The following is a 14,976-nucleotide window of genomic DNA, read 5'->3' as shown; positions in this document are numbered from 1 at the left end:
GCTTTGGCAAAAGACAGAATCTGAATGCTTACATGAGGGGAAAAAAATGAAAAGAAAACACAGCTTCTTTAGCAAGTTACCTGAAAAATAGCTGAAATTCAAGAAGCGCTTTGACTAGGAGTGAGAGATTGTGCACACAGCGCACAATCTGAGATTGTGACTGAGATGCACTGAGATTGTGACTCAGTGGCAAAGGTTGAATTTTTCTATCACAAGCACACCTCTTTCCCAAATGCTCTCTCCCTGAAAGCTGCTGACAGAGCTTTGGCAAAAGATCATCCTCCCCTTGGCTGATAAGCTAAGCCCTGTTTTATATTTAACTCACTCCAGCGCAGGAGGGGTGGGGTGAGGGATGCGTTGTTTATAAGAGGAGCCGTGACAATGTTCTCGTCAGCCTTCTTCCTCCAGCTCAGCCCCTCTTCTGGAGTCCTTACTCCACCCCCTTGTTTCCACATTCATCCTGTGGCTAGTGGGAACGTGAAGGCAGAGGAAAAGACGCAAGAAGCCAGAGAGAGGTTTGCGAAAGGCGAAAGCAGGCTGCCAAACCAGGGAATTACTTCCAACTGGAAAAGGACTGCTGACGTTAGTTAGTTAAATTTAACATCCTTTCATGTGTAACATTTGACTTTGGAAACAAAAATGATCTTGGAGGAGGGATCATCTTGGGAAGGCTCTAAGAGGTACTGCATTAAGACGAAACATGTGGCCATTATCTGCGCAGTGGTGGTGGCTGTCGGAGTGATAGTAGGACTTTCTGTGGGTTTGACCAGATCGTGTGGCTCCACAGAGACTGGACAGGGCACGACGCAGGCGCCTTCCCACCTGCCTCCCATTACCAGCCCTCCACAGGACCAGGGGGTCTGCCCGGCCAGTGAGAATGAAAGCGGAGGCTGGAAAGATTTCCGGCTGCCGGACTTCATCAGCCCTGTGCACTACGACCTCGAGGTGAAGCCCCTGATGGAGGAGGACACGTACACGGGCAGCGTGGACATCTCCATCAACGTGAGCTCTCCCACCCGCTACCTGTGGCTACATCTGCGGGAGACGAGGATCACCAAGCTCCCGGTGCTGCGGAGGCCGTCTGGGGAGCAGGTTCAAGTCAGGCAGTGCTTCGAATACAAGAAGCAGGAGTATGTGGTGGTGGAAGCAGAGGAAGAGCTTGCGCCCAGCGCTGGCGAGGGTCCCTACCACCTGATCATGGAGTTCGCCGGCTGGCTGAACGGCTCGCTCGTGGGATTTTACAGAACGACATACGTGGAGAAAGGACAAACCAAGTAAAAAAAATTTTTTTGCTTTGTTTTTCCAAAGCTTTTATCTTTGCTTCCCGTTTCTCTTCCTTTCCTCTTTTCACCTTTCACTTATTTTCATGGCCTGATCTTTATCTAAACTTGACTGCGTTCCTGCCTGTTTCTCTGGGAAGCAAAAACTCGCCCTGTTGTGTTTTCAAAGCCTATCACAAAATTTGAAACTATTGAATGAGCTGCATGGAGTCCAAAAAATCAGTGTAAGTCCTTTTTTTTCATCAGGAAAAATCATAATATACTGCATTTTATTCTTAATATTTATATAACTACCTGAAACTTTAAAAATATATGTTTTTGGTAACTTTCACTGGTGATATTTGTGGGCTATATGGCAATGATTTTAAGCTGAACTTTTAAAATGATATCACACTAAATTTAAGTGAAAATCAGTAAATATCAATTTTAATTTTTTGTTTTATTGGAGACTAAACATTGAAAGAGTATATAAAATTCATGTAACTGTCTTTGTGTTTTCACTTAAGAAAGGTACGGCTGTGTCTTTTTTATCTCATATGGCCAGAACTATGTTTTACTCGATAAATACTCATTGAGTCCATGCATCAGTAGTAGCACATGGATAAATCTTTAGGCTTATTATCTGCCATGCAGTATACAGTAGTTATGCTAAGTCTTTTGTGACAAAAAAGATATATTAAGCAATTAAGGACATAAAAATATCCCCACACACAGAGCCCTTCAACTATACCTGTATATATATTTGCATTTCCTGAGACAAATAGTTACTTGTCTTTCATTTAGTTAGAGGCTATTACTTAGAGCTATATCAAAGACATAAATTCTCTCAATGAATTAAAAAAACCTTCACCCTGTGGGTATGGTTCTTGCATCAGAGAGGAAGGTTACACCTGAGGTACCACTGAACTTGAAACTGTTTTGACGTTTACCTCCTTAGATTCTGAACAAGTGAATAATGAAGAAACCTTAAAATTTGGCAACCGAAACTAAGGTTGGCAACTAAAAACGTATAAGCAAATATCTGATAATCAATCAAACTTGGTATATACAATACAAAGTATTTACATTCCAAAAAAAAAAGGAAAAGAAACCTTATATCACTGTTTAGAGAAAGTTTAAGGCCAGCCCTCTGAATATCCCTTTCCTATGTGTTTGAAGCATTTTATAGAGCAAAGCAAATCTTTTGATCAAAATGCTTCCTGTTTTTTATCAGAAAGACCAAGGGATTAAACTAAAATATTTAGATATTCTTATTGTGTGGTATAGTATTAAACTGAGTAGACTAGAAATGATAGTTTGAAAAAATATTTGGAGGGATCATGTTTATATAGATAGCATATATTAATATTACTAGCAATAAAACAAGCTTCTTTATTGTTTATGTATTTTTCTGTTTATAAAAATTGCAAATGTTGAAAGCATAGAAATTATAAAAAGGAAAATTAAAAGAATGTATAAATAATTTCACCATCCAGTGGTAAGCCCTGTTAACATGCTAATGTATATTCTAATTTTTTTAGGTAATCAAAATTGCAATTAAGTTATCTCTACATATCTCTCCATCCATATGCCTTTTAACTGAATATATTATAAGCATTTCCCTTTATTAAATATTTTCAAGAATCTGATTTTAAAGATTGAGCAATATTCCACTGCATGAATGCACTGTTATTTTTTAAAACCAATTCACTATTGCTAGACATCTGAGTAGCTTCCAGTGTTTTATTACTATAAACAAGTCAGAAAGAACAGAGCTGTAAGTACATTTGTAAGTGTATTTACAGTGTATTTCCTTATGTTAGGATGTAGTCTGAAAAATAAAATTGCTGGGTCAAAGTAAAAATATGCCAAGAAACTTGTAACATTTATTTTGGTTAGTTATTTCATAAAATATATTAATGAGACATTCACTACAGAAAACTTGAGAATCAAAAAATTATTAGAAAAATCCATCTATAACCCCATCACTCAAGTATAGTAATTGTTAGTATTTAGGCAGATAGTTTTCTAGTCATTTTTTTCTGGACACAAACATAGCATTATTATGCTTTATATAATGTTGTGTAACATGTTTTTACAATATATCAACACTTTAACATTTATTTGGTGTTCTTCTGCACATGACTTAGTGCATACACGATAGTCCATGGTCTGAATATAATGTAACTTATTCAACTTTCCCATTAGATTTGGGCACTTAAATCACTCCCACTTTTTTTTACCTATAAACACCTATAAAATGTAATAAACAGCCTTTTAAAAAACTAGGAATAATATTTTCTCATATTTCTATAGGAAAATTCTTAGGAAATTGGCTCAAACTATGTAGAAGGAAATGGCAACCCACTCCAGTGTTCTTGCCTGGAGAATCCCAGGGACTGGGGAGGGTCGCACACGAGTCGGACATGACTGAAGTGACTTAGTAGCAGCAGCAGCATGTATGTATGAGCACATGTGTGTGTGTGTATACATACATCTACACATATATAACACATGTGCATGTGCTTATGTATATGTATGTATCTCCAAACTGACTTTCAAAAATATGTCCCAAATTACATTCCCACAAACAATTAATAAAGTACCTATTTCTCTGAGTCTCACTAACAATAAAATGATTTAAGTGTTTGCAATTTGGGAGAGGAAAAGGAATATCTAAAGATATATCTACCTCTAAAGAACATCTACCTTCAAGAGATTCTAAAAATCTGTTAGTGTAAAGTGAAAACAAGTCAAAACTTTTAAATGATTATTGCTAAGAGTTTAAAATTGCTTCTTGGGTTGTGAAAACAACAAAAATTGCATCTGAGTAAAGCCATCAAAATACTTTATAAAAATTCTATACACTATAGGAAGGCCAAAAAATAAGGAACACAGTTCCACCCATAAGTTTCTGTTATGTATTTCATATGTTTAAAAATTACTGTATGCTAACATATATTATTCATTCTGAATCTTTGGATTATTTTACCATATGAGTTAATTTTATAATAAATATACACTTGAGAGCTGACATTTTGAAACTTAGCTGTTGAGAAAATACTCAGAAGTACTAAGTGACCGCAAGGTGGGGGGAAGGCCAGTGGTCAGTTAGGCTCCCTTGGAGGACTGGTGTCCCCAAGTTTGTCTGTTTTCATTGGTAGCAGTTGCGGCTCTCACATTACACAGGATGCAGCCAGTTCTGTACTGCATTCATGATTTTGGAACGATTCTGGCACATACTCAGTAACCTCATTTAGGCTCAATGGAATACTTTTTGTTTTTCTTATTATGAAATATTTCAAGTGTATGAGAAAAGTGTATTGTTTTCTTTCTTTTCTTTCTTTCAATAATGTTTTGACAATGCAGGTCTCCAGTGGGTTTCATACAAAATGCAGAGAAGAGCCACAAGAGTGTGTTCAGGGGGAGTAGCACCATTCTTTCATAGCACATAGTGAACTTTGTAATATTTGATGCTTATACAATTTCAAATGCCATCAGAGTAATACATTTTTATGTATACTGTCAAGATTATATTTTCTAGCTTTTCTGCCTTATTGTAAAATTAACTCTGGGACTGAGTATGTGTGGTATGGGATATTACTGTTGGAACTGCAGTGTAAACTAAAGTGCACTCAATAATAACCAAAATTACTTGATTTCTGTAAATACAACGGAGACTTGGACTTCACAGAAAGGAGACAACTGTCTGAGCTTCTTTCCATCAAAATTCAGAGGCAAATGGAGACTTGGAGAAGAAGGTAGAGCCAGTTCAGAGTTCCCTAGCTATAATAACCATACCATCTCACTGGGGACAGAGTTGTAGTGAGGCTTGAGAGGAGAAAGTTTGAGAAACTTAACAGCTACTTTTTCTACCATCTGGTCTGTTCCTTTGGGTCTGAGGAAAACCACTTCAAAGGACTGAGACCTTTGGAATGATTTCCTGCCCACACCACTAAACCCTCTTAACACTCTCAACAGTTACATAGGATTCCCAGTTATTCTCTTCTCAGAGTTCCCCTCTACTCACCTCTTCAGCATTTCCTTCTCTACATCTGGATTGCTCTTACACAGCATTTCCTAATTATCTGTTCCACAGAGTTCTAGTTGCATGAAGGCATTAATAGATATTGCCAGAAAAAAGCAGGGGAGTTATTCTGTGGCCAAAGTTGTTTGGGAAATAATACTGAATACAAAATGATTTTTTTTTAATGGTGGGACTTTTCAGAGACTTTTATATGATAAAGTTTATGACAAACCTCTAGAAGCGGCCATAGTATGCAGTTTCCCAACCACATAACCGTGGAATCGTCTGTGGCCCCTGAGTGGGGTCTCTGTGTCTCTCTTGTTCACTACCTAGCCCACAGAGAGAACTTAACTATTATTGAATGAATGTATAGAAGCATTTTCACGTAGGCTCTCACATAACTAGTGTGCTCTGGCAAATTCTGGGGCCCACTGCATCGCCACAGCTCCTTTCCTGTAGAGGAATCCAGTTTCCACCACCGACGCCTTCACTTCCCCACTAAGCATGGAAAACTTCTTTTGGTTCTTTTTCTCCCCATCTCATGTCAAAGGCAAGAGGAGCTGGCAAAATCTCTTTTTTTGACTTAGGAATGACATCTTCATACTTTAAGGACTGACAATCATTGGAATTGATAGGAATTACAACAAGAACTTAAAGAAGGACAGACAGTTTTCAGTTTGGGTTTTCTGGGGTTTTGGCAGAGGATGAGACAGGTAGTATCACTGACTCAATGGACATGACTTTGAGCAAACTGTGGGAGACAGTGAAGGACAGGGGAGCCTGGCGTGCGGCAGTCCATGAGGTTGCAAAAAGAGTTGGACACAACTGAACAACAACAGTATTGCTGGGATTGAAGCTGAATTTTGATGTAATGGTGGGATTTCAATAGGCAGAGACAGGTAATAAAGTAAAAGCAGGCAAAAAGGAAAGGCACTAAGTCAAAAAAGCAGATTAAGGAGAAGAAATACATTTGTAGGAGAGGTTTATATGAAGAGGCTAACTAGAGATAAGTCTGGAAAACCCATTGGGAAAAAAAGTAAGGATAATTAATTAATGAGAGGCATTATGCAGAAAATGTTAACCCATGACTATTTACATGGAGAGAAAAGAACTAAATCTATACATGAGTATATGAGAGAAACTGCAGGTATCCAGGAAAGAGATGATAAAGATCAGGTAGGACAGCGACTTCAGGACAGGCAGAAGAGAATACAATGAAGGCAACGTAGTCAGGATTGGCAGACTAGCTGGCTATAGGGAAGAGATGAATTAAAGTTACAGATCAAGGATGCTCCAGAAGTCTGATCTGATAGCCCACCTTTCACTGATATTAGAAACAGAAGAACCAGGTTTAGAAGGGAAGGCCATGAGTTTGGTGTCAGATGTGCTGAATGTTAGATATCTAGAAAGAGATGTCTAGAAGGCATTTGGATAAATAAATCTGAAGTACAAGGTTAGGACTTGCGATAAAGATGTAAGAGTTAAGTGGAAACATGGCAGAAAAGAAATCAGTGGGATGGTCATAATTATGGGGTGTGTGTGTATGTGTGTGATATGCTCACACATGGATATGTATACTCACTGTAGTTCTGCTCTTGAAATTTTAACTGTATGTTGGTTTATTCATTATATTCTTAGATTTTTATGTCAAGTTATTGGTATGCCCATTATCAATAAAGAACAGATTGGGGGGGAGGCCTTGTTTACTTGTTGCAGGATGCACAGTAATTTCCTTTATGTTGGAAGCAAGGAAACAAAAAGAAATTTTACTTGAGTATCCTCCACTTAGGAAAAAAGCCATTGGAAAATAAAATAATTAACTGGTTCAAATTGCCATAAAAATAGGTTGGAGTCTGGATAATAATCTAAATGGGTTGTTTTGCACTGATCAGCTCCCATACTTAATTCTGGAACCCCATACTAAGTCTGCAATGATAGTTGTGGCTGCCTCACCTGCATCAGAAGTCCTTCGTTTAAGTTTTCACCCAGACCTTGCTGTTCACTCTGCTGGCTCAAGTTATTAAACTACTGAACGTAGCCTGACAGGCTTCACTGGAAACGGTGTGCCAGATGATTTATGAGGCCGTCAAGCAGTTGTTTTTATTTTCAGTTGATTCCAAGTGAACAGCTTGGTGCTTGCATCATCACTTCCTCTCCCTTCAGCTTTCTCTGAGGTTACCTTAATCTCCCACACTCAGAGAAGTCAGAGGAATGCCTTCCCTTTTGTAAAACTAACAGGCTACACAGAATTATATTTTTAATGTGCTGGGTCTAGTAAGTGACTTATTAACATGACATGGAGAGGCTCCTGTAGAAAAATGGTCTGCCTCAGCATTTTTGCCTAGCATTGTAATTATTCAGGACATACCCAAGAGTTACTCCTGAGCGTACTGTGATTAGCCAGGCTTTTTCCATTAAATTTGCAAAACAATTCATCTAATTTTAAAAAGAAGCTCTTATCACTGAATAACACCTCTCCAAAGAAGTCACTGTCTGAAATGGTTTTGTATGGCTATCTCATATACATTGTTTTCAAATTTGCATATATTTAGAAAACTTTAGTAACTCTGATGGAATTTAGCATATACAAATAGGGCCTTTTTAAAAAACTGAAGAATACTTGATTTATAATATTAGCTTCAGGTTTATAGTATAGAGATTCAATATTTTTACAGATGATATTCCATGTAAAATTATTATAAAATATTGGCTATATTCCCTGTGCTGTGCAATATATCCTGAGCACCTGTTTCATTCATAGTGGTTCACACCTCTTAATCCCCTCCCCTTATCTTGCCTCTCCCTGCCTCCCTCTTCCCACTGGTAACCACTAGCTTGTTCTCTATATCTGTGAGTCTGTTTCTGTTTTGTTATATTTGTTTATTTTTTAGATTCCACATATAGGTGACAACACAATATCGGTCTTTCTCTGTCTGACTTACTCCATTAAACATAATACCCTTCAGGTCTATGGATATTGTTGCAAATAGCACTCTCATTCTTTTCAATGGTTGAACAATATTCACTGTATACACATACACCACATCATCTTTATCTATTCATTTGTTGATGACACTTAGGTTGTTTTCATATCATGGCTATGAATATTGAAGTGCATCTATCTTTTCAAATTAGTGTTTTCACTTTTTTTCCAGATAGATCCCCAGGACTGAAATTACTGGATCATATGGTAGTTCTATTTTTATTGTTTTGAGGAACCTCCATACTGCTTTCCACAGTGACATTGGTAAATGTACCAATTTACATTCCCTCCAACGTCCTACCAGGGCTCCCTTTTCTCCACATCCTTACCAACATTTATTATTTGTATTTTCTGTATTCCTGCTGTCAATGTGGTGTATCACATTGATTGATTTATGGATCTTGAACCATCCTTCCATCCCTAGAATAAATCCTACTCGATGATGGTGTCTGATCTTTTTTATTATTGAATTCAGTTTGCTAATATTTTGTTGAGGATTTTTATATCTATATTCATCTGAGGTATTGGGTTATAATTTTCTTTTTTGTACTGTTTTTGCCTATTTTCAGTATCAAATTAATGGTGGCTTTGTGGAATGAGTTTGGAAGTGTTCCCTTCTCTTTAATTTTTTTAGACTATTTTGAGAAGGATAGATATTAAGTCTTCTCTCCATATATATATATATTCTATACTGGTAGAATTCCCCTGTGAAGCTGTCTAGTCCTGGATTTTTGTTTGCTAGGAGTTTTTTTAAATTGGTCTGTTCAGATTGTCTATTTGTTTCTAATTCAGTCTGGAAGATTCTATGTCTCTAGAAATTTATCCATTTCTTCTAGGTTGTTCAATTTATTGCTTTATGCTTTATAGCTGTTCATAATACTCTCATGCTTTTTAATCTCTGTTATATTGGTTATAATTTCTCTTCTTTCATTTCTTATTTTGTTAATTGGTGTCCTCTTTTTTCTTGGTGAATCTGGCTAAATATTTATAAATTTTGTTTATCTTTCCAAGGAACAGCTCTTGGTTTTATTGATCTTTTCTATTTTTTTTAGGTTTCTATTTATTTCCTTCTGATCTTTATTATTTCCTTCTTTCTGCTGACATTGGGCTCTGTTCTTTTCTTTCAGGTTGTTTATTTGAGACTTTTCTTGTTTCTTGAGGTAGGCATGTGTTTCTATAAACTTTTCTTTTAGAACAGTTTTTGCTACATCCCATAGATAGATAGTTTTTATTTTCATTTGTCTCAAGGTATTTTCTGATTTCCTCTTTGATTTCCTGATTGAAACATTGGGGTTTTTTTTCAGTAGCATGTTTTTTAGTCTCCACCTGTTTGTGTTTTTTCTCATTTTTATTCCTGTAAATGATACCTTTGGTTTCATAATGCTGTAGTCAGAAAAAATGCTCGATATAACTTCTGTCCTCTTAAATTTGTTTAGACTTGTTTTGTGGCCTAACATACATCCTGGAGAACACTGCATGTACTCTTGAAAAGAATGTGTTCTACTGTTCTTGGATGTAATGTCCTACAGACACATATTAAGCACAACTAGTCCAAGCTGTCATTTAAGATCACTGATTTCTTAATGGTTTTCTATCTAACAATCCTATCTGAATGACTGTCCATTGATGTAAGTGATGTGATCAAGTCCTTACTTATTATTGTACTATTGTCAATTTCTCTTTTTGTCTGTTACTGTTTGCTTTATATATTTAAGTATTCCTATAATGGGTTCATATGCGTTGTTCTTCAGTTGCTAACTTGTGTCCGACTCTTTGTGACCTCACGAACTGCAGCACACCAGGCTTCCATGTCTTTCACTATCTCCTGGAGTTTGCTCGAAGTTAAGTCCACTGAGTTGATGATGCTGTCCAATCATCTCATCCTCTGTCATCCTCTTCTCCTCCTGCCCTCAATCTTTCCCAGCATCAGAGTCGGTTTTCCAGTGAGTCAGTTCTTTGCATCAGGTGGCCAAAGTATTGGAGCTTCAGCTTCAGCATCAGTGAATATTCAGGGTTGATTTCCTTTAGGATTGAGTAGTTTGATCTCCTTGCTGTCCAAAGGACTCTCAAGAGTCTTCTCCAGCACCACAATTTGAAACATCAATTCTTCGGCTCTCAGCCTTCTTTATGGTCCATAGTTTCTTCTTGTACTGATCCTCTATCATTATAAAATGCCTTGTCTTTTGTTATAGACTCTATTTTCAGTCTACTTTGTTTCATATGAGTATTGCTATCCCAGCTTTCTTGACATTTCCATGTACATTAAGTATCTTTTTTTAATCCCCTCACTTTCATCTGTGTGTGTCTTCAGCTCTGAAGCAAGTCTCTTGTAAGCAACATGTAGAAGGGTCTTGCTTTTTGTATATATAGTTGTATATTATTTATACACAAAGTAATTTTGTTCCAGTACAGATATTTCTGCCTAATGAATATATTTTGAAATCTGTTGTGAAAAGTGCTATATCAGATAGCATAGTTAGCCTTCTATAGGAAAGAAAATAAAGTGTATTCTAATACTGTTGTGAAAATTTCAAGGGAGTTTCTAATACATTACTACATGTGATCTACCACTTTTCCTTCCCCTATAACTCTGTGGAAAGGCCAGATGTGCTCTGGTAACCAGGTTTTATAGATGAAGACACTAAATAGTAGGTTTTGTGACTTGCACAAAATCACACTTAAAGGGCTGGAGTAGGATTAGAATCTAGGAATTTTTACTTTTAGAAGAGGGTTTTCCCTATAAAATCACATAGGCTCTGAACTTTAAAAATGAAAAAAAAAAAAGAAATCCACATTTTGTAGCCCTTCTGGTTGATGAATGTCACTATATGTATACCAGTGTAAGTCCAGATCACTATGATTGAGTGGGACTTGCTGTAATTAACATTTGCTGACAGGACCACCAGACCACCAACATGGACCAAACATACGACACAGAGATCTCACCAATACCGCCCCATTCCACTTCCAAAGGTAGGCTCTGATGTACTGTAATATAGTAAGGCATCTTTCCCCTACAATCAAGCACAATCTCTTTTAAAGAGAGATTGTGAGCAAAGGATGGAAAATTCTTCTTAGATGCTTAGGAGTACATACTGTAGCACAGACACTGAAACCAAATATTTGAAAAACTACCCAATGGCTGTTGCTTAGAATAGTATTATTCCATTATTCCACTCCTTCATCACGCCACCTCCCCCACACATGCAGGTGCATGCACACGCACATGCTCACGTGTGAACACACACACACACTCTCTCTCTCTCATATTCCCAAATTAGTTGGCTGGCTTATTTCTGGGATGTGACTAAACTGAAACATTCTTGCAGAGAGTAACTTTTCCTTTTCTTTTGTCTGAGAAAGAAATCAGAATCTGGAAGAATTCAGAAGAAAAAACAGGCCGACTAAACATGGAGTTGGAGCTAATGAATCTTATTATAAACCCTCAGTACTCTGGGAAAGTGTACAGATTTCTTTATGTTCTGATGCATTTGAGATTCACACTTCCCTTGTAGCTCAGTCAGTAAAGAATCTGCCTGCAGTGCAGGAGATCCGGGTTCGATCCCTGGGTTGGGAAGATCCCCTGGAGAAGGAAATGGCGACCCACTCCAGTCTCCTTGCCTGGAAAATCTCATGGACAGAGGAGCCTGGTGGGCTGCAGTCCATGGGGTTGTGAAGAGTTGGGCACGACTGAGCAAGCACTTACTTACTTAACAGTCTCGGGTGTTAGAAACTTCGATTGACTAGTTAAACTGTTATCATCACAAAAACTAATCAGTAATACTGGGACTGTTTGGATAACTTTCTGTTTTGAAATAATTTCAAACTTAACAGGAAAGTTACAATAATAATACAAGGAATTGTAGGAACACAACCAATGGTTTACATTTTGTCCTATTTTCTCTCTTCCCCACAGCCCCACATCTCTGTCTCTCTCTTTAGACTATGTTGAAACATTGTCTTCCTTTATCTCTTCACATTCAGTATATGTTTTTTAAGTACAGAACCTTTTCTAACATAAACCACAGTGCAGTTATCAGAACCAGAACATTAAACATGGATATAATTTTTGTGATGAGTTCTGGGTCCTTTTATTGGAGAGTGGTAACGGGAACTAGTTGTGCTCACTGCTACAAGCGTGTTATTTCGTCTAGTCCTGTTCAGCAGACAAAGATAGGGAACACGTGTCTTGTATATTTTTATGTCCATTTACATATTTTAAAAAAAATCATTGAATTTAAACTGATCCTTCAGTTACAGTTCAGTCTCAAGGTCTAGTCTCCTTTTTTTTTAAAAACAAATTCATAACTCTCTTCCCCAGCAGTTAGAAACCTGCCTTCCGTCATCTTCTTCTTTTTTTCTTTTTTAATTTGCTCAAACTCAGAATATAGAAAAGTTTGTTTTTTCATTGCTAACTCATATCACTGCAACAATCCAAACCTACTTACTGGAACTCAATATTGATTTACAGTTATTTTAAGATAGATTTTATATATATTAAGTGCACAAATGTAATGGGAACAATCTAATGAATTTTGAGAAATGTACACATCTTTGTTAATCACACCCATAATAAAGTATAGACTTTTTTCAATCATCCCAGAAAGTTGTCCCCTCAGTCAACAGTATCCCAAAAGACAGCCCTTTTCCAGTTCTATTTTTCAGAGATTAGTTTTATTGGCTAAGTTTTTAACAAGTAATTTTTATATCCAGAGGGTTTTAAAAGGAACTTCAAAAATATTTTAATTTCTTGTAGATGAATGTTGACCTATGACATATTAGTTTTTAGATAAATTATGTATATAATGCATCCTTGAATCCAAATAAAGTGCAGACTTTTACTATGGCCTCTGCTGATCATTTAGTCCCTCCAGTTCACTGTACTTCAGCTACTCTGGACATCTTTCAGGTCCTCAACCACAGTAAATTCTTTTCCACTTTAGCAACTATGCACTTGTTGTTCCCTCTATTAAAGAAACACATTTTCCTTAATCTTCACCTATCTGGGGTTTTCTCATCATTTAAATCTCAGCAAACCATCACATCCGACAAGAGACTGTCCCTGACTATTCTGCCTTATATTGCCCACCACTTTTCCTGGGTCATTCTCTGTCACTTTCCTTGTTTTATTTTCTGCATAGCTCTTATGACTCTCTTTATCTATCTATCCTTTGTTATATCCTCAGTATGTAGAATGATACCTGGTAAATGTATGTGTGTGTCTGTGTATGAAAGAGTGGGTTTAACAAATATTTATTGGATAGAATGCAGGATGTAATAATTTGTTATTCTTTATGAAATACCTTCATTAGTCCCTCAGAATTCTGAAGGACAAAATATTTTTCTTATATAAATTATTAATGAATATGTCAACATTTCTATTTTACACTTTTTACTCTGCTTAGTCTTCAAATGAGCCAATGTACAATCTTACTGTACTATAACTACATATAAAAAGTATATATTCATTGATTTTTTTTGAGCAATTACTCAAAAAAAATAGTCCCACTTTGAAATGATGGAAACATTATAAAGTAACATTTTAGTTTAATAACGTATATGCCTAGTTAGAGCCATGAAAGAATATTGTCTCTTTCCAAAAGGAGTTTTAAATCTGGCCAAAGATTGCTTCACTGGGAGATTGTTCAGGGACTGCTTTGCATAGAAATGAAACTAAGGGTTTTGTCCCTGGTGTAACATAAGTAAGAAAGAATGTGCTATTAGGGACAGGATCTGTGGACTCTAGAATATACTCCTCTACTCCATGACAGAACACAGCTGTTCACACTTAAAAGGACAGCTACAAGCAAGCCTTTGAGTTTGGCTTTGTGTTTATTTACTTGTCACTTGATAGCTTTAGGATGGAAAGAATGATAGCACATAAATTGGATTGATTTTTGCTCATCACAGATTTTTAGTTATGGGACCAAAATACTTAACTATTCATATAAAATAACCAAAGCAGTTTCTGAATTTTCATTTGTTAACCTAAAAATTCCAGTGAAGACTTTGACAACTATTTGATAGATTTCTGGATGGACACTTGCTTTAAGAAATGCAAGAGTTGATTACATAGTTGATTGTTTTCTATAGGAATAGAGGCTGTCAGAAGAGGCAACATATATTTTGTTTGTGTGTTTGTTTCTAAGGAGCATAGCAGCCACTGATCATGAACCAACAGATGCCAGGAAATCCTTCCCTTGTTTTGATGAGCCCAACAAAAAGGCAACGTATACAATATCCATTGTCCACTCCAAAGAATATAAGGCACTTTCAAATATGCCAGTGGAGGTGAGTATTTTAAATTCTTTTAAAATTTATGCAGATAGTGTGTTTATAATATCAGGTAAATTTCCTGATTTGCTATGAGAGAACCTACTGAATTCTAAAATAAATGTGCTCTAATAGCTTATTTAGAGGCTTGAAAATACATTTGGGCAATCTCTTATCTTTGAGTACTAAGAGTCTTTAATTCAAGATATTACAATCTAGTCAAAATACCATGTTGGGTTTTCTAAGCAAGAATGGATACAGTAGACATATGTCAGCTAGGCTCTGCTTAAATGAAAGAATCCCCTAATCATGACAATTAAAGGCAAACGAATGGAATTACAGATTTAAAAATATTCAGGGGCCTAGTCTTCTTGGTTTCTAAAAAAAAAAAAAATCATCACTTAAATGTTGAAATATAGCTACCAACTCCAGGG

At 36.6% G+C, this 14,976-nt stretch overlaps 1 protein-coding gene across 1 annotated transcript in view; it reads left to right on the top strand.

The window, feature by feature from the left end:
* Positions 1-327: 327 nt before the first annotated feature.
* Positions 328-14,976, top strand: part of LOC122673200 (glutamyl aminopeptidase) — a 79,125-nt gene continuing 64,476 nt past the window's right edge. The window contains exons 1-2 of the mRNA XM_043870729.1: positions 328-1,274; positions 14,419-14,560. Of these exons, the coding sequence (XP_043726664.1) occupies positions 640-1,274; positions 14,419-14,560 (777 nt within the window). The 5' untranslated portion in view covers positions 328-639. The remainder of the gene's footprint in view (positions 1,275-14,418; positions 14,561-14,976) is intronic.

Source organism: Cervus elaphus, chromosome 17 (assembly GCF_910594005.1).
Source record: "Cervus elaphus chromosome 17, mCerEla1.1, whole genome shotgun sequence".
Classification (NCBI taxonomy): Eukaryota; Metazoa; Chordata; class Mammalia; order Artiodactyla; family Cervidae; genus Cervus; species Cervus elaphus.
Note: the sequence above shows the minus strand (reverse complement) of the source record. Positions and strands in the feature narration are given on the sequence as shown.